General features: G+C 43.3%; 1 protein-coding gene across 1 annotated transcript in view; it reads right to left on the bottom strand.

Annotated features, from left to right (window-relative positions):
* Nucleotides 1–25,656, bottom strand: part of LOC146173885 (venom metalloproteinase BumaMPs1-like) — a 51,757-nt gene that overhangs the window by 6,570 nt on the left and 19,531 nt on the right. The window contains exons 7-12 of the mRNA XM_084585289.1: nt 25,424–25,495; nt 25,200–25,339; nt 25,078–25,127; nt 14,114–14,222; nt 8,463–8,615; nt 6,633–6,783 (exon numbers count right to left, since the gene is read on the bottom strand). Coding sequence (XP_084441415.1) covers nt 6,633–6,783; nt 8,463–8,615; nt 14,114–14,222; nt 25,078–25,127; nt 25,200–25,339; nt 25,424–25,495 — 675 coding nt within the window. The remainder of the gene's footprint in view (nt 1–6,632; nt 6,784–8,462; nt 8,616–14,113; nt 14,223–25,077; nt 25,128–25,199; nt 25,340–25,423; nt 25,496–25,656) is intronic.

The raw sequence follows: 25,656 nt of genomic DNA, 5'->3' as shown, positions 1-25,656 counted from the left end.
TTTTGCCAATTTGTATATTCTAAGAATTCGTAACAGTTATAGTTCAGTCGATGAGCGCTTAAGATGTGCAATCAAAAGAAGGTAAAGTGTACTCAGTGTGAGGCGCAGGTTAATCTCAAAGAAATGCGTTTTGATTCTGTAGGTGAAGCGGAAGGCAGCGACTTTTTGTGTCGATGTTGCGTACTGAATGCACGTCTAGATAGATTTGATCAAGAAAGGGGCAGTTTAGTGTCTCGTGTGGAGGATTTAGAAAATGAAGTACGTTTGCTAAGGACGGAAAATCAGAAACTGCTTGGACAGCTTACTCAGATTGAAAAGAAAGGGGCCGACTTTGTCCTTGGAACCAACAAGGACGAACATTCCAATGCGGGCCACGTGGCTGGGGCCAGCACTGGCATGGAAGGCATAAGCAAAGTAGGTCAGGCGGATCCGAACCGTCAGAGTTATTTAGAAGCAGCTAAGACGCCGGAAAAAAAGGAAGAAGTAAGGAAGAATGAAAATCCCAGAGATAAGGACGCAGATAACCGAAAACAGGAGCCAACAGTTGGGAGAGGGAGAGAGAAGGCCCAGGTGCTTATCGCCGGAGATTCTAACATGAACAGGTGCAAGCGAGATATCTTGGAACGTGTAAGGGGTAATAAGAGAGTGTTGGTTGGAGCCTTCCCAGGGAGAACAATGAGGGCTGTACTAAAAGAGAGTAAAAATAGGCTGTTGAAGGATTCCGCAGAGCGCAGTATGGTAATAGTAGCCGCGGGTCTAAACGATGTCCTAAATGGTGACGCTGCAGGAGTGGTGGAGTGTTTAGCTAAGGAAGTTGACGAGATCAGGGAGATAGCACAGCAGACGCAGATAGTTGTATGCACAGTACCAGAGGTGCTAGGATTGAACGGAAAGATGGAAAAGGACGTGGTGACAGTTAATCAGGACATAAGAAAGGTAAGCCTGGAGAAGCGTTTCGATGTTGTTGAGGTAAACAGGGAGGTACATAAAGCAGGTTTTGGTAGGGCTTTTCAGCGAGATGGCATTCAATTTAACAGAAGGGTCGGGGCAGAGATCGGCTGGCGCTTGGCAGGCAGGGCTGTAGCTTTTTTAGGGGGTCCGCGAGGACTCCGTGCACAGAGGTAGTCAGAAGTGAAGCAGAAGAAAGTGTAATAATGGAGGCTGAGCCCCCAAAAATGACAAAGAGTAGGTCGAGAAAGAAAAGTACAAAAAAGAAATTTAACACTAGGATCAACTACATAAACATGCAAGGAGGTAGAAAAAGAGCGAAATGGCTAGAGATAGAACAGCAGTTGAAGGATGACAAAATAGGTGTGTACGCTCTTTGCGAGACTCATCTCAGGGATCTAGAAGATCCGCCGTTTATAGAAGGCTACGTCTGGGAAGGGTGCAACAGAACGAGAACGGAAAGAAAGGGTGGAGGGGTAGGTATGTTGATACACCAGGGAACAAATTGGCAAAGAATTAAATCATCTTGTAAAGAACATATCTGGGTTTCAGGAACCATTGCCGGCATAAGGACATGGCTAGGGGTAGTTTATTTGGGAACAGGACATCAATGCAGGCAAGAAAACAGGGATCTGGTTGAATGTCTCAGTGACGATATAAGCCAGTTTGGAAACGGGGCCAATATTATTCTGCTGGGGGACATGAACGGCCACATCGACGATCTGGATGGATACACGGATTGTAACGGGAAGCTAATGCTAGATTTATGTGAGCGACACGATCTAATTTTAGTAAATAGAGAAACAAAATGTGAAGGCCAAATCACGTGGGAATTCTGCAACAGGCAGACGACCAATGACTATTGTCTAATGTCGCAGGAAATTTATAGCAAGGTCACAAAAATGGAAATAGACGAAGAAGGGGAGTGTAGTCTGGGAAGTGATCATAAACGTATTAGTCTGCAGATGGGGCCCTTGATGAAAAGAGAAATGGAACTTAGACAAAACGTAAACGCAAAATTAAACGACAATCAAATAGCGCAGATAGCAGCAGACATAGAGGAAGCAATAGAGAAAAGCCCCATGGAAGACTGGGATTATGAACAGGTAGAACTACTCATAAGGAGTAAAATTCAGGAGGTTAAAGTAGCAAACCGCTGGAATGGAAAGAGGAAGCCACAGAGCTGGTGGAATAAGGAAATCAGGGAAGCTATTGAACAACGACGGGCTGCTTCAAGGGAACACCGAATGGCAAAGAAAGCACAGGCTTCTCAGGAGGAAATCGACCAAAAATGGGAATCATATCGACAAAAGAAACTTCAAGTGCAGGTCGTCGTCCAAAGTAAAATAAGACAGTCCACCGGTCGCTGGATGGCTGACATACGCGATGCCTCTAGAGGCGGAGCAAGAAAATTCTGGAACCATATAAGCTGGCTAGGGAAGAAGAATCAAAGAAACCAAGATCAGATTCAAGATAACGAGGGAAATTGTTTAAAGGGAGACAACGCAGTGAACTACATTACATCAGTTATAGCCGAGTCATTTAAGAACGACGATAGGGTAATCTCCGCAAATCAGGAAGCAACACAAGGTAGCAGAATACAAAGCACCTTAGAACTGACCAATCTAAACTGGAAAAAGGCAGAAAAAAATATCCCTAAAAACACATCTACAGGAATAGATGGAATTCCGATCAAGCTGATTAATGAACTCGGTCCAAAAAGTAAGGAAACGTTGTTAAAAGATTTGGAAACAGTCATAGCGAATAAGCAAATTCCGGACAGCTGGCGGCAGAGTAAAATGAATTTGATTTATAAAGGGAAAGGAGAAAGGATGCACATAAAATCCTACAGGCCGATTACCATAACATCTGTAATGTACAGGTAAGCCATGCAGGCGGTGAAATTAAAGGTGCAAGCATGGGTTGAAAGTAACAAGATACTCGGAGAACTTCAGAACGGCTTTAGAAATGGTAGGCGCTTAGATGATTGCCTGTTCGTGCTTACCCAATGCATCGAAATATCTAGAGTGGAAAATAGACCCTTGTATTTGGCCTTCCTGGACATAAACGGGGCGTACGGCAACGTAAGCACGGAACTCCTGTGAAACATATTAAAAGAAGAAGGTATCGGTTATGAGATAATAGAGTTCCTACAGAAAATTTACCGGGATAACAAAGTAGAAATTACGTGGGAAGGGATAAGAAGTACGGAGGATGTCAAAGTATGCAAAGGATTAAGACAAGGCTGTCCTCTATCACCGGTGCTGTTCATGCTTTATATGATAAACCTGGAACAGAGGATACAAGACAGTAACCTAGGTTTTAACCTGTCATACAGATTAGGTGGAAAGGCGGTAGAGCAGCGCCTCCCCGGTTTGATGTATGCAGACGATATTGTGCTGCTAGCTGAGAGTCTGGAAGAATTGCAAACTCTAGTTAAGTATTGCGGAGACGAAGGGGACGCTCTAGGCTTCAGTTTCAGCGCAGTTAAGTCGGGTCTGATGATTTTCAACGGCTCAACTGATCACGGTCTTAAAATTCAAGGCCTTGAAATACCTAGAGTAGCAGAATATAAATATGTGGTGGTATGGGTAAACGAAGGATTGGCATACATTGGAAAGCATGACCAATCACTTAAGGCCAAAAGGCGAAGGAATGCCGGGATAATGAAGCATAAGGCATTGTGGGGATAAAATAGGTATGAGGTATTGAGGGGTATTTGGAAAGGAATTATGGTGCCCGGACTTACTTTCGGAAATGCGGTTTTGTGCCTAAAATCAGAGGTACAGTCGACATTAGAATCAAGTCAGAGATCCGTTGGACGATTAGCACTAGGTGCCCACGGCAAAACTACAAATGAGGCGGTACAGGGAGATATGGGCTGAGTATCTTTTGAAGTACGGGAAGCTCAGAGTAAAATATTATATGAGGAACGCCTGAGGAAATTGGACAGTAACAGATGGGCAGCTAAGGTATTTAAATACCTGTACCTAAAAAGCGTTGACTCACAATGGAGGAAAAGAACTAGGAAACTAACTAGTAAGTATGCTAGTAACAAGGACGGAGAAATAAAGAGCATTAAGCCACAGGTGAAAAACACAGAAGGTAAAAATTGGATAAATTCGATGGAAAAAAAACGCAGAGTGTGGAATTATACCGAAAGTGGAAAATGCAGATCAGGAAGGAAGATTTCTTTGATAACTCAAGAGGCAGTGCCCTACTTTTTGAAGCTAGATCAGGGTGCCTTAGAACACGCAGCTACAAAAAGAAGTTTAACAATGGAGTTGACGCATGTACTGTATGTGGAAACTCCAGTGAAACAATTGACCATATTATACTCGAATGCAATGGTATCCATCCGGAAGTTGATGCAGGCGCAATCACCGTTCCTGAAGCTCTGGGGTTTAGAGATAAGAGTGGCCGGGAGAATAAACCGGCGGTGGAAACTAGCAAAAGCGGCTGGAAGATTGGTGGCTTAAAAGCAGAGAAGTGACATAATGTTAGTAATGTAGGAACAAAAGTTAATAAATAGAATGATGGTTTAGTTAACCATTCTAAATCAATAATTAAGATATATGGAGAAAAATGGGCATGATATCTACTGCTACCACCCCGTTTCAAAGGGGACGCTCCTATATTCCATCCATCCATCCATCCATTACCCACCATAGAGAAAATGTTCAACGCTATCCACTATGGCATCTCTCATAGCCTGTGATGCTTTGTGATGTTAAACACTAGAAATCCAAACACCAAGCAATACAGGGAACTGATGAAAAGAAATCGGGCTCCTCAGCAGCGGTAAAAAATTCGCGCTTCATTGCTGAAGTACTGCAGCGCTCTTGTTCGCACGTCGTAATTTTTCTTACCTTTATGCTAATCATATTGCAAAAGAAATATTTTGAGGAACATAAACTCAATACAATATACTTGCGATTAAGATTGTTTAATTACAATGGCCCACATTGAGAGGTTGATATGAAAAGGAATAAACTCCAAATATCACATGCTGTTAGGGATAAATATATTTCCACGATGGGCTAGTTCTTCTGGTGCAGAGTTGCTTTATCTTAAATGAGTAGTATATATTTTTGTGCATGTCCAGCTCGAAGCTTCTTGCGGATATGAAATGTATCCTTTTTTACCTCCTCGTTAAGCTGCGATCCAAGCATACATGTAGTGTGGCATTTAACACAACCATTTCTATTCCGCGATATTTTTAAATCTCTGAGCTATAATCTAGACAATTCTTAAATAATAACCGCTGCAATACCATTATACGTCTCAGAAACACTTCAGGAAATCATACGCATTACAAAGCGTTCATGAGGTGCAGTTCTTACACCCTTTGTAACAAAGGCCGCTCGTTTCCTATTGCAAAAACGCCAGCTTACTAGTGCACACCCCCCCCCCCCCCCGTCTGGCATGCTGAGGTACTGGACTCAAACGCCAAGCAAATATGTTTATTTATGTTGCTTTGTATAATACCCGATTGCAGTAAGCTCCTAGAAATTGTTGAATTTACTTCGATCCTCCCTGTACACTTCAGTTTTATTTGAAAATGAGATGTTTGACAATCCTACTCGCGGCCATGACCAAGCTGATCCTTCAGGAATTCATAGTATTACCGTATAGGCGGAACAAGAAAGCGTGTAATAAAAATCAGTGCCGTCTTTTTCGGCCTATACGACACGCTGAAAAACATCCTGGCGCGTCCCACTCAACGTTACTTATTATACGTGTTTTTTTTCTCGTTTTGCGGGACGTTCCAACGGTAAAACAGCATGAAGCTACGTTCGTAACCACATCCGCGGCTACGGAACCCAAGGCTGCCTCACACGCCCTAAGTTTAGTCACATGAAATACCACAAGATAGCGACATCTGCTCTCGTCCTCCGCCCCGAATTTAGTGGCCAGCCTGGAGAAGCCAATTTCCCTTTCCACTTGCCGTTAGGAACTCCTGTAAATAATGAATGTATTTTCCCCTTACAGCGTGTACTACGCCAAAAGCTCGAGCGATTGACCTTAATGACCATTAGTGCAACGACTCTTAGGGCGCAAGGAAACCTTTGTAGTGCTGCCGCCACAATTCCGCAAGATTTTACACAGCATTTTTCTAAATGAACATCTTGAAGCCTTTGAGTAGATATAATATACCTGCGCTGTCTGTGCAACATTTGTGTCCTTTGTTGGAAATGTTGCTTCTTGTATCTCTGCGGGTCACGTAAGTGGTGTTCTGACAGATACGAACCAATGAGAAGGTTTCGCTCTAATATTGTGTATTCAAGCTGCATTTACCTAAGTAAACTTAGATACGTCTTACTTGCAGATGACGCTTATGTATATAATTATATGCTTCTAAACTAAGTACCAAGGGAACGCAGTATACAAATATGTTTGCTATACAGCTGAAAATGCGGCATATGCCCCGCATAATCTGCGCCATGGGGTGTGCCTCTTCAACCCGCAGTGTATCGGCGGACGTGTCAGAGGAGTTTTTAATGAAGTTCACTCTAATTACTGCCTAATAAACAATATTAGGAAATGTGATGCAACGTCAACAAATGCTACACTGATTCCTAGATAAAAGTGTCGTGATAAATATTTCACCTACTTTTACACGTAGAGAGGCTGCACTATTTTCAATGCAATGTACATAAATATGTCCGTAAAATGTGACTCACAGGTATAAACCGTGTATCTGTTATGTTTGGAAATGCCATTTGGCATACTATGTCTCTGTTGTAGACTTCTCCTGGAAGCTCTGACCGAAACAACTCCTTTGCAATCTTTCTTCTCGCACCTCTGTGTAACAGGCAAGCACCATCTTTCGACCTGCAGAAACATGTTTACCAGAAAAGATATTCTGTTGTATACATCAGACGTTTACTCAAGTGCAGAACAGGTGTAAGAGCTATCTATATTTGAGGGTATAATACATTCGGGGATGTAAGCACTACGATTGTGTTAATAGTATGACGAGCCACAATCATTCTTTTCTGAGGCAGTACTACGTACCTTTAACAAATGCTATTGAGTTTCCTAGCAGCGTCTTCAAAGCTTACTATCTCACTTAGAACGGCTTCACGTTTGTAGCCTTTGATTTTGATGTAACTAAAGGCTTTTGAAATTACTAGGTAACGGGGTTGCTAGTCAGCCATATTCTGAAGGACTTCTTGGATCCCTAAATGCTAAGATTGTTTTCAAGATTAATAATAGTGTTCTCATTGTTTTGCATAGATTTATACTGGTCAAGTATGCTGCAAGAGCTCGGCCACAAGGCTAGGAACAAAATCGTACTTCTTACTTGCCGCAAAACAGGTACGTTACTAATTATATTCTAGCTTTTTCGCTGGAGTGGTCTCAAAGTGTTCATTTTCTATTCTCATTCTCATGGCACGGTATGGCAGCATTTCACAGCAGCTGAATGGCTCTCGCGTAGTGCGTAGGTCCACTGTTGTGAGTTCAGTGCTCGGCGTATGCTACATGCTTGGCCCTACCATAACGTTACTTGTGTAGCAAGTCACAGCGGATTGATGTGTCACCACTGCGGCTGCTATTACTGCATTCTGTACAAGAGAAAAGCTCAGAACCACGCGAGGAAACACCGAGTGATCACATGGAAGATAAGATGTTGGCTCCTGTTTGTGACTGCTGGGTACGCGCTTCACCAGCTGTCTCGTGCCTCCCTGCATGCTATCTGCACGGAGTATTTGCTTCTTCGCTCTGTCAATTCATGCTACCCTATATACTCGCAGTTTACATCCCCCATGAGAGACAGACTAGCATATAGCACAGGAAAATAAAAGGACTATGTGTACAGTGATTATTACACGCGGAATTAAGGTCAATTAAACTGTCATAAAATAAGAAGTCCAGATATAAAGATTATTTCCAGAAACGCGCAAAGTGACTCGTTTTCTTCACTATCACCCTACTGAGTAATGTTCATTATCTCGGCGAGGCAAAACATTTACAGGATTGCATACAGCTTAGTGTTAAATGTTTAATGGTGAAGCTTGATTTTACTCCTTTTTTCTAGCTCTTCTCATCTCCCTTTATGTGCGTGTTTCGAAGTTCGACTTTTTTGCTTTACTTTCGTTCCTTCGTCGGTAATAGCATCTCATAACTGCTCTCCCATACATGGCGAGAACGACGAAGAAATTATGTCGACGTCATATCCTGTTGCAACGTCCCGGAGTCACTTCTCGCGGGATGTCGAGGAAGCATTTCGCGAACGCGGTGTTTTCACCATCAGCCTAAAAAGACTTTCACCTTAAAATATAAGAGCTGGATATTACGTAGAAAACCGAACAGTAAATATAAGTAATTTTCTCATCATTCAAAATGAAGAAAAGTAGTCAAACAGTGTTTGAAAAAATTTCGCTTTTCAAAGCAATTACAAGCATTATTCAGATCAAGTGTACCTTCCATCATTTTATCCACACACGAGCGCAAGATACCATTACAAACACGGCTTTGCATGCTTATTTACATGCTGTAAGAACACGAACCTAACCAGACGTCTGATCATATCGTTGCAGCAGTTCGAAAACTTCATGCTTCTGCTGTCCTGATTTAGGTAGGTCATGATGTAGCTGTCATTCCAAGAGCAGTTCCTGGAGTCGAAATACGAGCTTCTATATCCGTCATGTGGGCATCCAAGACTGTATCAGGGGAAAATGTAAACGTGAGTGATTGTCATACATTAGATGAACACTAGCTGAGCCTTAGCCTTAAATATTTAAGGGTTACACTCCGGGAGGGGGGGGGGGGGGGTGGCGGGGGGGAATACAGCCCATGCTGGGTCCTTGCTCTAGCCCTTCTCTTTGACCTCTGACCCCCTCTCTCCAGCTAGGTTTTGTAGTTCTTGCACGAAGGCAGCACTGAAAGAAAATAGGTTTACCGTGAACTGCTCTTAGTTTGGGGGCGCCAGCGCGAGCCTTTGCAAACACGTTTTAAAAGCTGCGTAAGCAGTTCCTGGGTGCCCCGTATTACATTCGGCTCGGCAGGGTTATCACAACCGAAGTTTTTGACAAGACCAATGTGCTTTAGGAGCTATGTCATCACAACCGGATGAGCTATAATGCCTCTGAAAATGAAGCCGACAGCGCAAATCTGAGCCGAGTCACGCGATCTGTCCACGGCGGTACTCATATCATAGCAGAAAGCATTTGCTGGCACGTTATATTGCAAATTCAAAAGTCTGACAGGCGCATTAGTAAAAATGGCGACACACCGTTCTTGTTAAATTGCAGGTGGTGGCAGCCGAGCGCAAGTTTGTTTTATTATGCTGTCACGATGGTAGATGTCTATAAGCACCTTGCACATTACCCTTTCCGTTACAAGCTACATATACAGATTAAATAGGAAACGCCGCTGACTTCCAAGGATCTATCCATATATCTGAAACACTTAGTGAAACACTGCAATTTTATTCATCTCTAGCCAAAAGGACAGAGGGTGCCAAACCCTGCATGTTGGAACCCTCCACCCTTAAGGAAATCGCGAGCAAGCGACGGCACAAGGCCCTTGAGCACCTCCGCAATGGAAGAGAGGAGAGCGCCTAGGAACAGGCGAGTCCCATTCCCCATATGCTGGAGGAGTTATCAAGGGTCGCGGAGACATTAATCCACCGCTTCGCAACTAACACCACTAATACCGTCATTAAAGAGAAAAAGAGATGTGCCGTCAGTCACATTCCTTCAGGACTTGCGATTCAGGGCTTTCAATAAACGCGTGTTTCAATCAATCAATCAGTCAATCCATAATCAATGTGTTCACCGCATTAAAGCAGCTAAATACATAGTATTTTGGAATTGCCTGTTCTCGCATTGAACTGGTTCTGTGAACAGGAGAAAAGATGGTGCAACATTAAAAATTATTCCCTTATAATGATCGTATACAAATAACCTCTACAAATAAATAATTTGAAATTTTGTTCTTAAATAATGTTTTACGAAAGCGCTCAAATAAATGCCCTCAGCCTGTGTTGTACCTTAGTTACTAAATCAACGAAAAACAATAAAACATTAAGGTGCTAATCCTACTTCACAAATAAAATATGGCGATTCTAACATTTTACTTGCCGTCTAGGAGAAATGTCATGTCTATTCAAACAGGTGACTAGTTCTGTTTCTCTTGTACATGTTTCACATTGTTACTCCTTATACTCGGTTACTACTAAACGTTCTTCATAACATTATCGCCGTCGTTGTTCAAAGCATTGGCCGATCTAACCAGCTATGTCACTCTCGCGGGGGTGAATTCGATGCTTCCTGTGCTGAATATTTGACAACCTTTACCAAGCCTGAATAGTTCTCGGCCAGCAAACAAAATCCTCGCTGGTACTATATCGGCCGTCGCAGGAATCTTGCTCCGCCAACAAGTCGTTTTTCGTAATTTGGTTTAGTTGTTTTTGTGTTTAACGTCCCAAAACATTTTTCGAATTTTGCTATCACAAATCCAATGGCAATCACGATAGCAAATGTTTACAAGTTCAAAGTGGCTGATAATGGGTACCAACAGAATAATGATAGATCATTTGCATGCGGCCGGCACTATTTCTTTCCATCAGATTCTGTGCAAATCGTGTCCACATAGTCGTAATATGCTTGCCGGAAAACCTGGCAAGCACTACGAGGCATGTCAACAAGTGTCATAGTGGGCCAGTAAAGGACGCCAGTATTTCAAAAACAATTAATTTAGGACTCAAACACATGCATATTTGTAATTTTTTCAATATATCAACAAGGTGCCTCCCCCCACTGTCAAATGATTGAAAAATTTGAACTTATTGGCATAGATACTGTTGCATGGATATCATCTTATCTTTCTCTCTGAAGAAATTCGTATCAGTCAACAATGCATAGTCTGCCAGCCTTGAGGGGATTTTTTCGTGTTCAGCAGGGGTCTGCTTTGGGCCCATTGCTTTTACAGGATTAACAATATCCCGTAATGTATGGAGCCTAACATAACAGTGCGTATTTTAGCAAACGATTGCATTTAAACAGCTGTTCCATCCCTGGACAATCAAATCAGACTAAACCTCTCGCTAATCATCTCGAATTGGTGTGAAAAATGGCATATGGAGTACAATGTCAACAAAATGGCATGCATCATCTTTACTCACAAAAGCATGCTGATCATATGTACATACAATACAAAGGGCACTGTATAACAAGATAATACATTAAATGTTTAGGTGTGACGTTCACAAGCACGCTCCACTGGGCTAGTCACTTTGATAACACATGCACAATGGCATTCAGGCAGCTCAATTTCTTGCGTCAGAAATTGGCTAAAGCACTACCTTATGTCTACCTAACGGCTTTAACAGCCCTTGTTTAGAGAGTAGTTAGGTATGCTGGCATCGTATGCTCCCCACACCAATGGTGTGTCGTTAATAAACTTGCGAGAATACAGCGCATGAAACCCCGTACTATTTATTCCAGATACTCGACGTACGGCAGCGTCGCTGCGCTGTGCATTCAAGCAAACATTCCGACTTCAATATCAGCACGATGTGTCTCCGCCATAAAATTCCGTTTTCTCTTTTATTATGGGCGTATAAACATTTATAAAACGAAGTAAATATCGCCATCCTTCCAAAATTCATACAAAATTAATCATCACAGCTGCATCGGAAGATTTTTATCGCCGTTGTGACACCTTTGATTACTTCTTCTTTCCCTCTCCCACTGAAGCATGAAACTGTCTACTAGAATAAACCGAGAATGTTGATTCTGTTGATTTATTTGAAAATAAACTATTACTTTTTTTTCTGGGAGTAGGAGGGACAATGAATATCCTGCTGTTCATTACAACTTTGCTTTGCGCGTTCCTCTATTTTTTTTTGTTGTACTATGAATGGCTTCCTTTACGCTCTTCCACTTCTATTTATTCTCGTTTCCATCTTCGTAGCACTTTTATTCTTGACTGTTTGCCTTATGGTCCACTCTAGTATGAACCTGTGAATGCTTACAGTATCAATATATAAATTATCCAAGCGCCCTAGAGGGTAGAATATTTGTTTCAAGGGCGATCTCTATCCTGTGCTTCCATAAGCCTGTATTTATGCGTTTACGGTGCGGACAGGTCTGTCTATTTTAATCAATTTTAATTTTCCACACTTACTTCAGTATTTAGGTGCATGTAAGGGAAACGTTTACACTTCTTAGGTTTGCGCGTTAGCTTTACTTTGTTTCCCCATTTCTCACATTCCACGCAAGGTAGCCCATGCAGAAGAAATAATTACTAGACCTTACTCAGACTGGATTGCACTCAAGGACACGCTGTAAAGTAACAATGTAATTTGGTAATCGAATAATCAAGCTCTGCTAGACGTATGATGTCGACGGCACTCGGGCTTCTTCAGGTTTTGGATGCCAGATCAATTAAGAGTCGGCACTTTGTCTACCGACCTCGGCCAACAGGGAACGCGATGTGATGATCAGAGAATAAGAGAAGGTTCGCTCATGATTTGACGGAGTACATTCGTCAACATCCAACGGATGGACTAGACCAGGCAGAGGAAATGTGGGCATAACCTAGGGGCCCAGAACTGAAGCGCATTTCCTTCTAACGCCGCCGTCTTGTAAGAAGCGCATGGCGCAGCTATAAGCCCCGTGCTGTTGCACAATTACTATCAGTATTTTACCAACATAAGAAAAACAGTTGGGTATAAAATATTTCGTTTCACGTCCCCATGTTGGAAGACTGCTCTAATTATGTAACCAATGCGATCGACCTGCTTGAAATTTGCATTTTGTTGATCAGAGGTGAGAGTTCTCCTACCGAATCCGGAACTTCAGTTTCGGCCCCTTATACCCTACCTTGTGCTACATGAAGGATTTGAATTTTGTAAAATTACAGAAAAGAAGGGTGCAATAATCGAAAGACCTTAATGTAGGGATGATATGCGTCAATTTAGTTTAGGTTGCGAGTATAAAGTTCTTGATATATCAAAATGAACCGTAATTCAGTTCCAAGGCATTGAAGGAATTGGCCTGTCGGTATGTGAAATCATTATGTCTGTAATCCGTAGCAGAGCAGAAGTTTGTATTGCTGTTCAGCATAACATCACCTGGCATCTGTACAAGTGCAATCTCATTTCATTTAGAATTGTCATAAGCTGGCATAAACATTAAGTGCGTTTTGAAGGGGTTTTTACGTGATTAAAAGCCTAAAATGGGCTGAAGATGCCCTGTTCCACTTGATTTCAGTAAACATTAATGAAACTTCCAGTTTAGAGATACTCGAAACCAAGTACATAATAACTGGCGTGCTGTTTTCTCTAGTGACTTTGCAGAAAACGTAATATTTCATTTGGGTACGTTATTTAAAGTTTTATTTATTCATTTCAGGGCAAAACGTTCCCTAATTTACCACGGCCTAAAAAAACAGTCGACCTAATTGTATCAGTTTTAAGCCCTCCCGCAGCCACCCACATCGAGCGCATTTTTGGCAAGCGTATATAATGCCAAACAAAAATTAACACCTGAATTATCTTTGCAAATTCACTTTACTAAGCTTTATTTGTATTCATTAACCTTGTTTATTATGCTGCCGGAATTAAATTCGGCGCTCGTTATGGGGCAAGAAGTTTTAGTGATGTGGTGACTCCTTTATGAACGTTATTAGTAGCAGCGTCATGTGCTACGAACATTACAGTCAGCGCGCACGGTACACTTGTCCGAACGTGTTTGCCGGCATTACAGTGCGATAGGAAGAAAATCGTTTTTATTGCAATTTCGTGTCCTTAATTTAAATTCCGAAAAACAGGCCAATGTAGTGAAAATGTTCGCGTAAATACACTGCACTGCCTGTTTCTTTACCCGGTCTGCCACGTAACAAATGCTGTAATATAAGTTTGTATATTTATTCCTATAAAATCAATGGTTTAAATTAAAAGCGAGGCTAAACTGTCCAACGCAGTAAATATTAGGCTGTTGAGATGTGGGCCATCTGTGGTATGCCCTATATTTTAGTCTTATACTAAACTTACATGATATATTCCGCTGTGCGTCTCTATTTCCTTAAAGCATGGTTAAAAGTTTTATTTTCATGTCATAAAAAGATGTCCAGCTTGATATATTCAGCTTACTTCATAATTTGCTGGCGTTATTTCATCAAAAAACCTCGAAACAGAAACAAGCACTCTTACATATGTCCGAGCTCGTGTGCCATGACTCGCACACCCTCAAACGTCCAGGCAGAGTCTTCACCTAAGCCAACTTTTTCACTGTGGCAGGCTCCACCAATAAAAGCAATACCTGAAATAAAGGTGCGTACAGAAGCATAATAGTTTCTATTAAGGTTTTTGTGGCCATACATCAGTAGAGGCGCGAGTTTTATTGCTAACTAAACCATATATTTTACCGTATATGATGTTTAAAATGGCGAACTCAAGCATTTAGCCCATAATTACAATTTAGCAATAAGCCATCGTTTTAGCTTTCACTGTGAAGTGCGAATAGGGAAAAGTAAAGGTTCTCGGAGCTACTAGAATGAATCATTTTTGGCGCATTCATCTGAACGTTGATGATTATTAGAGAACAGACCAACCTAAGCATGTCGTGTTAGCCCAGGCAAGGGGGCGTAGCCGCACACGCGCCGGAGCGCTGTCCGAGAGAGCAGTCCAGACACCGTGCTCCCAAGCGACGAAATAACCCCCCGTTATTATCGCACTCCGCTTTTATACACTTGTGCCGCAGATCCACTATCGCAGTCGCAGCTGCCAGTGGCTGCTGACGTGGCGCGTCAAGCCGAAACTGATGATAACAGCAGGAAAAGTGCAGTATTTCTAATTAGCTGTATCACTTGGGTAATAATGGTGACTATTTAAAAAAAAACATATTTATTTTTAACGTTCTCTTATGCACAGTTGGCAACCGAATGCAGATCCTCTCTGCCTGACGACGACCCTCCCACCCATACACAGGTCCGTAAGTGTTAGGAATGCCTAGTTGAAGCAAACAAGCGCAGAGAAAAGCAGATGCCGCCAACACGGTTATCCCGTCCAAGCACTACAATTGCTGCTCTAAAATAGAATCAACCTAATATGGCATGTTCAAAAGCCCTCAGTTATTCACGGTAATTGGAGAAGGTATTAGAAATATTTTTACGGTCGAAGTAGAAAAGGTCATTGTGTAAATTGTGCAAGCCGTGATTTCTGTAAGGTTCACTAATTAAATTTTGCTCTCAGCACCAGAAAGAAGCAAGCAAGATCCCCAGGTCTAGTCGCGAAAACTGAATAGAATTGAGTTTATAAGTTTATCATCATCATCAGCAGCAGCAGCAGCAGCAGCCTGACTATACCCACTGCAGGGCGAAGGCTTCTCCTATATTTCTCCACTTAACCCGGTTCTGTGCTAGCTGCATCCACTTGACCCCTGCGATCTTCTTAATCTCATCGCCCACCTAACTTTCTGCCGCCCCCTGCTACGCTTTCCTTCCCTTGGAATCCAATTTGTTACCCTAAGCGACCATCGGTTATCCTCTCTTCGCACTACATGTCCTGCCCATGTCCATTTCTTCTTCTTAATTTCCACTAGAATGTCGGTAACTTGAGTTATTTCTCTGACCCATTCTGCACGCTTCCTATCTCTTAATGTTACCCCTACCATTTTTCTTTCCATAGCCCACTGGGTTGTCCTCAACTTAAGTAGAACTCTCTTGCTCAGCCTCCAAGTTTTACCGTTGGTATAAGTTTATACCAACGGACAATGCGCTGCGCTAAGCTTAGTTATAGCAATTAGGCATCGTAACCTATCGTCAAGCGTCCATTAATTACCAGTTCCCTTTTGCTATCAGAAAGAATTTCTCTTCCGTGATGTCGGTGCTCTTATAGAGGAAGATGACTTCCTAACAGCAATAAAAAGAAGCGGTCCAGGCAATTGCATTCATCTTCGAGACCAAGGAAAGAAGCTCTTGCATCGTGCGTTCAAGAGCCAAACATTAGAGTCTTAATAAAACGTCCCTTGCAACTGAAACATTGTTTAAGAGCTCGTGAAGAGAAGAATAGTGAGTACGTCGTAACTAAAAGACGAAATTCTTGGTGTTCGTTTTTGATAAAGGGCGCATGCGAATGATTAATGACGTTACGAAAACTACACGTTTCTAGCCAGTACATAAGCAAATAGCTTACTGGTTATGATCATGCGAAATTTTGTATCAGCTATCTACAGATAAATACGCCAGGTCACAACCATTAAGAACGCTATGGCTGAGCGCGTGAGTGGACCGGAGTTGGCGATTAAATAGAGTGAGTAAGCTGACCTTTGCAATTCAATGACTGCTGACTACTCTTTAATTTTCCCTTCCCTAATTTTCACGAATTGTTTATTTGTACGTAATCCACTGCAATTTTTAGGTTGAAAGGTGAAAAATATATTAAGGAAACGATGAATATTGCATTGAAGAAATTATTATTTCATAAACAATAAGCGTGTGCAGTAATAATAAATCTGAACGATGCGCTGAACGCGAATTCCTTCGGAAAACTACTGGTAAATAACCGCTGTAATTTGCATGATTCGAGCTTAGTCACCCAGACTAAAGCTCCCCTTTCCACGCTGAACGCGAACGAGATAGACTAAAAGAAAGGGAGCTTCTTCAAACCGTAAACCAAAAATCATATACTTATGGACACGCAAATACCCCAGGTCACGTAGCATATAGAACACTACAACGACGCACATGCGACGTTCAGTACGGCTCGTCACCCGGAACGAGCCGCCGGCCGGTGGCTGGTTCCAGCATTTCATTTTGAAGGTATCGGCATTTGGTTGGCCGCACCTGAAGGCAACTTGTGTCAGTGAAGAATGACGCATCCAGAAATCAAACCGACATCCTTCCGCGTCACGCATTTCCTAATTCCGCGTTCTTAATTCCCTATGTCTAGTGTAACGATCCCTATTACAAAAACCAGCGTCTCCAGTGCGAAACCAGTAAGATGTTCGCACTGGTTTTGCACTGGATCTGCTGGGCACGCTGGAGGTCTGCGATATTCAGTGGAGCAGTAACGGGAAGACACTGGCTGCACTGGTGCGATGGGAGAAAAACGTTGGGATTAGACTTTTGACGCTGGGTGTGTCGCTGGCATACGCGACGCACTGGGAGAAGCGCTGTATGTGCGCTGGGGCCGCACTGGTTCCAGTGCCCCAGTATAGCCGGTGAGGCCTGCGGCGTCAGCCGGAGTAGCATCCCTCAGGGGCCAACAGAGCAACAGCGTACTTTCAATCGACCATCGGGGGGCATATGAAAAATATGGTTCAAGCAAGCGCTTGTTGCTGCGAAGTCGATGCCCATTTGTAAGAAAACAAAGCCACTATCTTTTTTCTAGAGTTCCCATGTTTCGATAGGTCGTTTCGAGTGTTTCGAGAGAGAAAACGACCGCCGCGCCTCGATCTCATGACACACTGACGATTAACGCACAACTAAAGCTGGAATTGAATAATGTGGGCTACCATGCATAACCAAGTTCACAGCTGATCTTAAGGGCACTCTAACACAATGATTACTGCCAAAATGTTCAATGCGGGCTCCATCGCAGGCGAGCGTAGCCTGCACCACGGCCCAGTATAAACAGCAGGATTAAAAACTAAAACCAGAAAGAGAGTAGTTCACCGAGCGATGGGCCCATGAGAGAAAAAGCACCAACATACATGCGTCACTGCCTTGTCGTGGCGGAGGGGCTTGCGAAACTCGATGAATTCGTGAGCTCTGCTGTGTAGGACCACCCAAGATAGACAGGTCACGGCAGAGAGTTCTGACAAAATGTGATTCACTGGAGAAGGTAATGGCAACCCACTCCAGTATTTCCTGCCAAGAAAACCCTATGGCCAGTCACAATACCATTAATGATATGGCGCCGGAAGATGAGCCCCCCAGGTTGGAAGGCGTCCCACATGTTACTGGGGATGAACAAAGGGCGATTCCTTGTAGCTACAGGACGAATGAAGCGGCTGGGCTAAAGCCAAAAGGACGCTCAGTTGTGGATGTGTCGGGAAGCGACCGGAAAGTCCGATGTTGTAAGGAGATGTATCACATCGCAACATGGAATGTAAGATCTATGACGCAAGGTAAACTGGATGTCGTCAAGCGAGAAATGGACAGATTTAACATTGATATCTTGGGTATCAGCGAGCTCAAGTGGACCGGAATGGGAGAATTTAACTCCGGCGACCATTATGTCTTTTATTGTGGGCACGAATCCAAGAGAAGGAATGGGGTCGCTCTCATAGTAAACAGAAGAATGGGCAAAGCAGTGCTAGGGTACAACCCCAAAAACGACCGAATGATTTCACTTCGGATCCAAGGTCACCCTTTCAACATAACAGTTATCCAAGTCTATGCACCGACCACTACTGCTGAAGAAGCTGACGTTGAGAGATTTTATGCGGACCTACAATGCCTTTTAGACCGCACCCCATCATCAGACGTCGTTTTTCTCATAGGAGACTGGAATGCTAAGGTAGGGAGTGAAGAAATATCCGGAATTACAGGCAAGTTCGGTCTTGGTCAGCCAAATGAAGCTGGGCAGAGGCTAGTAGAGTTTTGTCAAGAAAACAACCTGACCATAGCGAACACTCATTTTCAACAGCACAAGAGGCGCCTGTACACATGGACTTCACCGGACGGTCTGTACAGGAATCAGATCGAATATAATATTTGCCGACAGAGATGGAGAAGCGCTATACAAGCAGTAAAAACAAGGCCTGGGGAAAACGCAGAAAACTAGAAGGCCATTAAGTATAATGTGGATCAAATTCCATTAGAATATGCTGTAGAAGTGAGGAATCGATTTCAAGAATTAGATCTAGAAGACAAAGAGCTCGAAGAGATGTGGACTGATGTTCGTGATATAATACAAGAAGTTGCTACTAAGGTAGTTCCAAAGCAAAAGAAATGCAAGAAAGCAAACTGGTTATCTGAAGAGGCTTTGCAAATAGCCGAGGAAAGGAGGATGGCAAAAGTTATGGGGGAAAGAGAAAGATACAAGGTTCTCAATGCGGATTTTCAGAAAATAGCAAGGAGAGATAAGAATGCCTTTCTGAACATACAGTGCCAAGCAGTTGAGGACAACAGCCAATTAAGGAACACAAGAGCTCTGTATAAGACAATCAAAGATATCAAAGGAAGCTTCTGTGCTAAGCTGGGCGTGATAAAGGACAAACGAGGCAAGGACATCCCTGAAGCCGCAGAGATAAGGAAGAGGTGGCAGGAATACACAGAAGAACTGTACAAGAAGGACCCGAATGTGCAAACCCAACATAAGACGGTTGTGATCACTGATCTCGAGCCCGGCATCCTGAAGAGTGAAGTTGAATGGGTCTTAGCCAGCCTTGCTAAGAACAAAGCTAGCGGAATTGATGGCATTCCAGCTGAGTTGCTTCAAAACCTCAACCATGACGCTGTTAACATTCTGCATACATTATGTCAGAAGATTTGGACAACCCTGCAGTGGCCACAGGATTGGAGGAGGTCAGTTTACATCCCCATTCCAAAGAAAGGCAGTGCCAAAGATTGTTCCAGCTACCGCACGATCGCGCTTATTTCGCATGCTAGCAAGGTGATGTTGAAAATCCTCCAAGGTAGGCTGCAGCAGTATGTGGATCGGGAGCTTCCGGACGTGCAAGCGGGGTTTCGCAAGGGCAGAGGAACTAGAGACCAAGTTGCCAACCTTCGCTGGATTATGGAAAAAGCTAGAGTTCCAGAAACCCATCTACTTCTGCTTTATTGATTATGCGAAAGCGTTTGACTGCGTAGATCACAGCAGATTGTGCCAAGCTCTCCAAGAGATGGGAGTTCCAATTCACCTCATCTGTCTCCTTAGGAAGCTGTGTAAAGGGCAAGAGGCCACAGTCAGAACTGGGCATGGTCTTACTGATTGGTTTCCGATTGAGAAAGGAGTGAGGCAAGGCTGCATACTGTCGCCCTGCCTATTTAACCTATATGCAGAGTGCATCATGAGGAAGGCTGGTCTGGACGAATGTTCAGCTGGAGTGAAGATTGCTGAAAAACGTATCAACAACCTTAGATATGCGGATGATACCACTTTAATGGCAGAAAGTGAAGCGGAACTCAAGAGACTTCTGATGCGCGTACAAGAAGAGAGTGAGAAGTTTGGGCTTAAACTGAACATTAAAAAGACAAAGATCATGGCGTTTTACCCTATCAAGTCCTGGAGCATCAAGGGACAAGAAGTGGAAGCTGTGACAGATTTTCTCTTCTTGGGCTCCAAGATTACCTCGGAAGGAGACTGCAGCCATGAAATTAGGAGACACCTGCTTCTGGGAAAGAGAGCAATGGTTAGCCTTGACCGCCTAATAAAGAGCAGAGACATTAGTCTGCCAACCAAGATCCGTATAACTCGTGCTATGGTCGTTCCAGTTGTGATGTATGGATGCGAGAGTTGGACTGTGAAAAAGGCTGACCGCCGAAGAATAGACGCGTTTGAATTGTGGTGCTGGCGAAGACTCTTGCGAGTTCCTTGGACTGCCAGAAGATCAAATCAGTCAATATTGTCGACCATAAACCCTGACTGCTCATTGGAGGGTCAAATTCTAAAGTTAAAGCTCAGCTACTTTGGTCATCTGATGAGAAGAGAGGAGTCGCTGGAGAAAGATTTGATGTTGGGAAAGGTTGAGGGTCGCCGGAGAAGGGGTAGGCAGCGAACGCGATGGTTAGATGGCATCCTCGAGGCACTGCAGATGAAGTTATGTGATGTTAGGAAGATAGTGAGAGACCGGAAAGCGTGGCGTGACATGGTCAATAGGGTCACGAAGAGTCGGACACGACTGAACGACTGAACTGAACTGAACTGAACAGCGCTTGTAATACATAATATTTGGCGTGTTTCCCAAGCTTTTGCGCTCCTTTTTACTCTGCGTATAAAGCAGCCGAGCCTTCAGTCATCGCGACGCTTCCCGCAATGTTTTCGTGCAAATAAGGTTTAGTTACACGCAATTAGGGTCATCGCTGCGGCGCTTGCAGGTATTGAAGCTTGGTCGCACTTTTTTCCTTGAAGGCTGCTACTAAAGCTCCGTGTTCAGCGAAAATTACGCCCATGGTAGCATAGCACCACGCAAGAGCCGGCGTTGGTAAATTTGCCAGCGATGTCAAACTCCACATGTTAAAATGATTCCAGTGCACAAAATAGCGCGCATAGGCCCCCAGAACATTAGTTGCAAGTCATGAGAGCAGACAGCAAGCTAAAATGATCAAGAAGTTGCAATTGTTAGAGCGGTAGCAATGGCCTGTAGACTGCGAAACATGAAGTCCCAACATTATAAATTCGGCTCATGACATAAAATGCTGAAATGTTTCACGAAGATCCAGTTATCTAAAAAGATGCCAGTTAGGCCTTCAGTTAAAACGTTCTTCTTTAAGCTACATTCCAACACATTACCTGTTAAAACCTGGTTACATGAAAGAGGCTTATTCGTTCCCTGGACAACAGACTGTCTCTTTTGCAAAAAACCAGAGACAATCGAGCACGTCTTTCTGGATTGCTGGGACCCAGTCTTTCACTGTGATGTTCTCCAGAGAACACTAAAGAAAGACCTTCCGTTAGATCCGTATGGCATACGGTTCCTTCCAGTCGAGAGGGAGGGTATTCCTTTGGATTTAGTCATGGTCCTGAGCCTCCACAGCCTGTGGAAAACAAGGATGCAAGTGCAACATGCAGATGTCAACACGCGTTCTGTACGCGAGAACTTTATCGAGAGTGTGCTGCTCCTTAGAGAAACGTATCGGGTGCTTTCTGATCCACCTGACTGGATCAGTGTGCTCGATGAACTGGCTGTCCTCAAAAAATTTTAAACCTTTCGTGACAGCCGAAGTCTGGTTGTTGCGAGTTTAACCATTATCGTGGATCTTTTTTGAATTGATGTGAACTCAAAACAGGCAATAAAGAAAAAAAAATCGGCGTGGCCGAGTGGTTAGCGTGCTGAACTAGTTATTTATATGTGCCTAGGGACTTAGTTCGAGGCGTGCTTCGTGCAATAGTTTTTTTTTTCTTTTTTTTTCTTTTTTAGGTTTTTTTATGTACCTAACTTCTTTCGTTACTTTTTACTATTTAATTTTTATCCCACACCTTTTTTTCTCTGGGCGAACAGGGCCGCCAGTGCGGAGCGTCCCAGTATGCCGCGTCCCAGTGCGCCCACTTTTCAGCGTCATACCGGGACCATAATCAGGTATGGCGCTGGGGCGCTAGCACCCAGTGGCACTGGTTTTTGCAATAGGGGACGCCAGAGGGCGCTGTGGGAATGAATGACAGGTTTTTGAGGAAGAGAGGGAGAGAAAACGTAGCCATCTGGTGTTAATCGGCGGTGACTCAAACCTTAAAAGGTGCCGCCGAACTATTAGCTATAGGTTGAAAGAAGATAGCCTAGTTGGGATCGGGGTGTTTCCCGCAAAGGCGTTAGGTCACGTGCTACAGATTACGAAAGACAAACTGTAGGAGAACTGTGAAGATCGAAGCATGGTAATGGTAGTAGCAGGATTAAATGATATTTTGAACGTTGATAGGGAGAGAGCAGCGGAGCGGTTGACACAAGTAGTGGAAAGTCTGCGGGCAGTAGCTCCAAGGGTGCATATTGTAGTACACACAGTACCACAGCTGCTCGGAAGGAACCCAGAGATTGAAATGGTAGTGACCAGAGTCGACCCGCAAAGTAGAGAATGAAGCCGAGAGATGCATTTCAAGGTAACTGATAACAACATGGAAGTACGTAGAGCAGGCCCTGGTAAGTAATTTAAGCGAGATATAATTCCTTGCAGGGAAAAGGGGGGGGGGGGGGGGGGGGGCTGATTTCGCGTGGCGCTGGCAGGTCGTGCTGCAGCTTTTTACTGGGTCCGTGAACGTTCCAGGCATAGGGCGCTGCTGTGAACATTCCCACCCAGCTGACCAAAAGTAGACGTAGGAAGAAAGCTAAGAAAAATACATTTAACTCCACTATCCATTATATAAACATGAAAGGCGGCAGAAGGAGAGGAAAGTAGTTAGAAATAGAATTAAAATTTATATTATAATGAATTTGGTGTGTATGCTATGCTCGAGATATACCTCAGAGACCTAGAAGAACTGCCGGGTATAGAAGGCTAGGCTTGGTGAAGACAACAGAACAACAACGGAGAATATGGGTGAAGGGTTGGTATGCTGATACACCAAAGGATTAATTGGCAAAGGGTACAACCATTTTGCAAAGACCATGTCTGGTTGTAGGAAGCACAGCAGATAAATATGTATGGCTAGGGTCGCCTATTTATGGACAAGGAACAAATGTAAGCAGGAAAACAGGGATCTAGTTAAATGACTCAATTAAGATATCAAATGCAATGAAGACGGGGCCGAGATAGTTTTATTGGGCGAAATGCCTAAACATATTGAGGATCTGGATGAGGACACTGCCAGCAACGGGAAGGTAACACTGGAATTCTGGAGCAGTTAAGCCTGGCAATTTGATTTGTAGAAAGAAAATTTGAATGCCTGATCATTTGGGATTTTCGGATAGGCAAACGACCATACATTACTGCTTGATGTCAGCAGGAAGCTACAATAAGCCCGCGAGAATGGAAAAAGATGAGGAAAGCGCGTACCGCCTGGAAAGTATTGGAAATGGATTATTGGAAAGAAAATCGCAGTATCTCAGACTTTTCGTTAAAATATCGGAGCCGCACTACAAAGAAAAGACGTTGGAATAATCTTTGAACTGGGGATATTTAATGTACACTGACATCGGACAGCGACTAGAGTCGTTTGCTTTTCACCTCCACCGAAACGCTGTGAGGAGAAGCGTCTTTGTGCCGCGCGATGTTAGTGCAAGGAATTTCGACCACGATAGAAAGGCTGCTGAAAAACCTGAGCAAGGCGTAGACACACGGGGGCTAAAGGCGATGTTAACCAAGCGTGGGAGCGCACTAAACTCGAAACGGCTTTGGAAGCCTAATTACTGTAGGGGAACTATCACTCGTTACAATCGGGAATGGTAGGATTAAACATTCGTCAGTTTTTTGACAGCTCAGACGTGAGGACACACGGAACCATATTAGGCGTGCATTGACGTTTCGTACTTGCGTTGTTCATACCTGGCATGCAAGATAAGGGACACAAAATTATTTTGAATGTCAGTTGTCTTGAATCTCAATTGTGAGATAAAGGGCTCTGAAAATTGTCTTATGGGCAGGTGGCTATCGCGCCCTCGCTACTTGCATGTTCTCTTGCACTGGTAAAGTACTGCACGTAATACGCACAGCGGACCGACTAAAGTGGTAGTCGAGACCTTTATAGTGGAAGCGGCAATCTCAGAGGCTAGAAGGTCATTCTTGATACAAGCCCGACACTATTCTGCGACATGATGCGGTGAAGGCTCCACAGTTTACAAGCAGTTGTAACCAAGCTTAAGCGCACTTAGAGGTTTGACCCTGCTGCGTACTGACATTAAAGCTATTTTTCTGGACTAGAGACGCGAACTCGTTGCAAACTTTTTGCGATCACCTGTAAAACTTCAACACACGTTGCTCACTTGTATGAAGCATTCGCTACAGTGTAAAATGTACTTCGCAGTCAAGCCAAGCGTCTATATTCCCCTATCGTTTAGCATCCAGCACTGATTGGCGGGGCTTAAGAGGATAGAGGCGCTTTTGAGAAATTGAAATGCTGCTTTCTTGTATTCCCTATCTTGGCGCTCATATCTTTCATCTCCGCTTTTTGTTCCTCGCTATCCAATTGTTTCCGCCGCCCCAGGTCAGGTACTTCAAGTGATTTGATATAAGATACAGATGCTAGCGCACATCTTTCCACTTCTTGGTTTATTATTTTCACAATAAAATAACAATTCACTACTACTAATACTTTCATTTGGTAGGAATACAGAACTAAAATAGCTTATTAGCAGTAGATTTTGTGCTTAGGCATGCGTTTACCCACGGAGGCTCACGAGATTATTTGAGAGGCTTCAGTGGAAAGTGATCAAGCAGAGGGGACGTTCGAGTGCAGAATGTCCTAAAAATTAAATTAGACAGAACACTCCGCTTTTTCACACGTAATAAAACTGTTCTTTCTTTGCAGTAAGAGTTGTGCTGCCCCATGTCGTTCTGCCGGCGTTACTCAAAGATGCTTACCACGTTGCTGGGAGTTCCATCCATTAATCATCTTTGTACCCATATCTAAGCTGAAAAAATGGCACAAAAATGTGTAAGAGTGAAAATAAATTAATTTGATTTAACCAGCAAACATTACGCACCCTGTCACAAGATATACTAAGTCATAGTTGCCGTATTTTGCAGCGTTTGATGTAACATAATTTTTCAGCTTCAGGAGTGTGAAAAATCCATCAATCTTGTCGTCTTCAACATACTCCAGAAATTTCTCCTCTTCGACCGACTGAAAAATTTCTTGAACTAAAAACAATTTCAAGAGCAAGAAATAGCAAACAAAACTTAAATCATACATCAGAAGCCATCTTACCGTAGGAACTTCCACCGCACGCAGCACAATTCTTACACCTGGTTTCGACACAGTCATATACTTTAGATTTACCTGGTATAAAAATAGGAGAAATTGATTTATATCGAATTTAGTGAAATCTGGGGTGGCAGATTATACATATAATCGCATATACTGTGAAAGCCTTTTGTTGAAACAAGAACTTGTGCTATATGTTTTACACCCGAAAACAACCTGAAAGCTTTTTTTTCTTC

This window comes from Amblyomma maculatum, chromosome 11, assembly GCF_055883805.1.
Source record: "Amblyomma maculatum isolate TAMU_Amacu chromosome 11, ASM5588380v1, whole genome shotgun sequence".
In the NCBI taxonomy this organism is placed as follows: domain Eukaryota; kingdom Metazoa; phylum Arthropoda; class Arachnida; order Ixodida; family Ixodidae; genus Amblyomma; species Amblyomma maculatum.
This window is presented reverse-complemented; position numbering and strand designations above follow the sequence as displayed.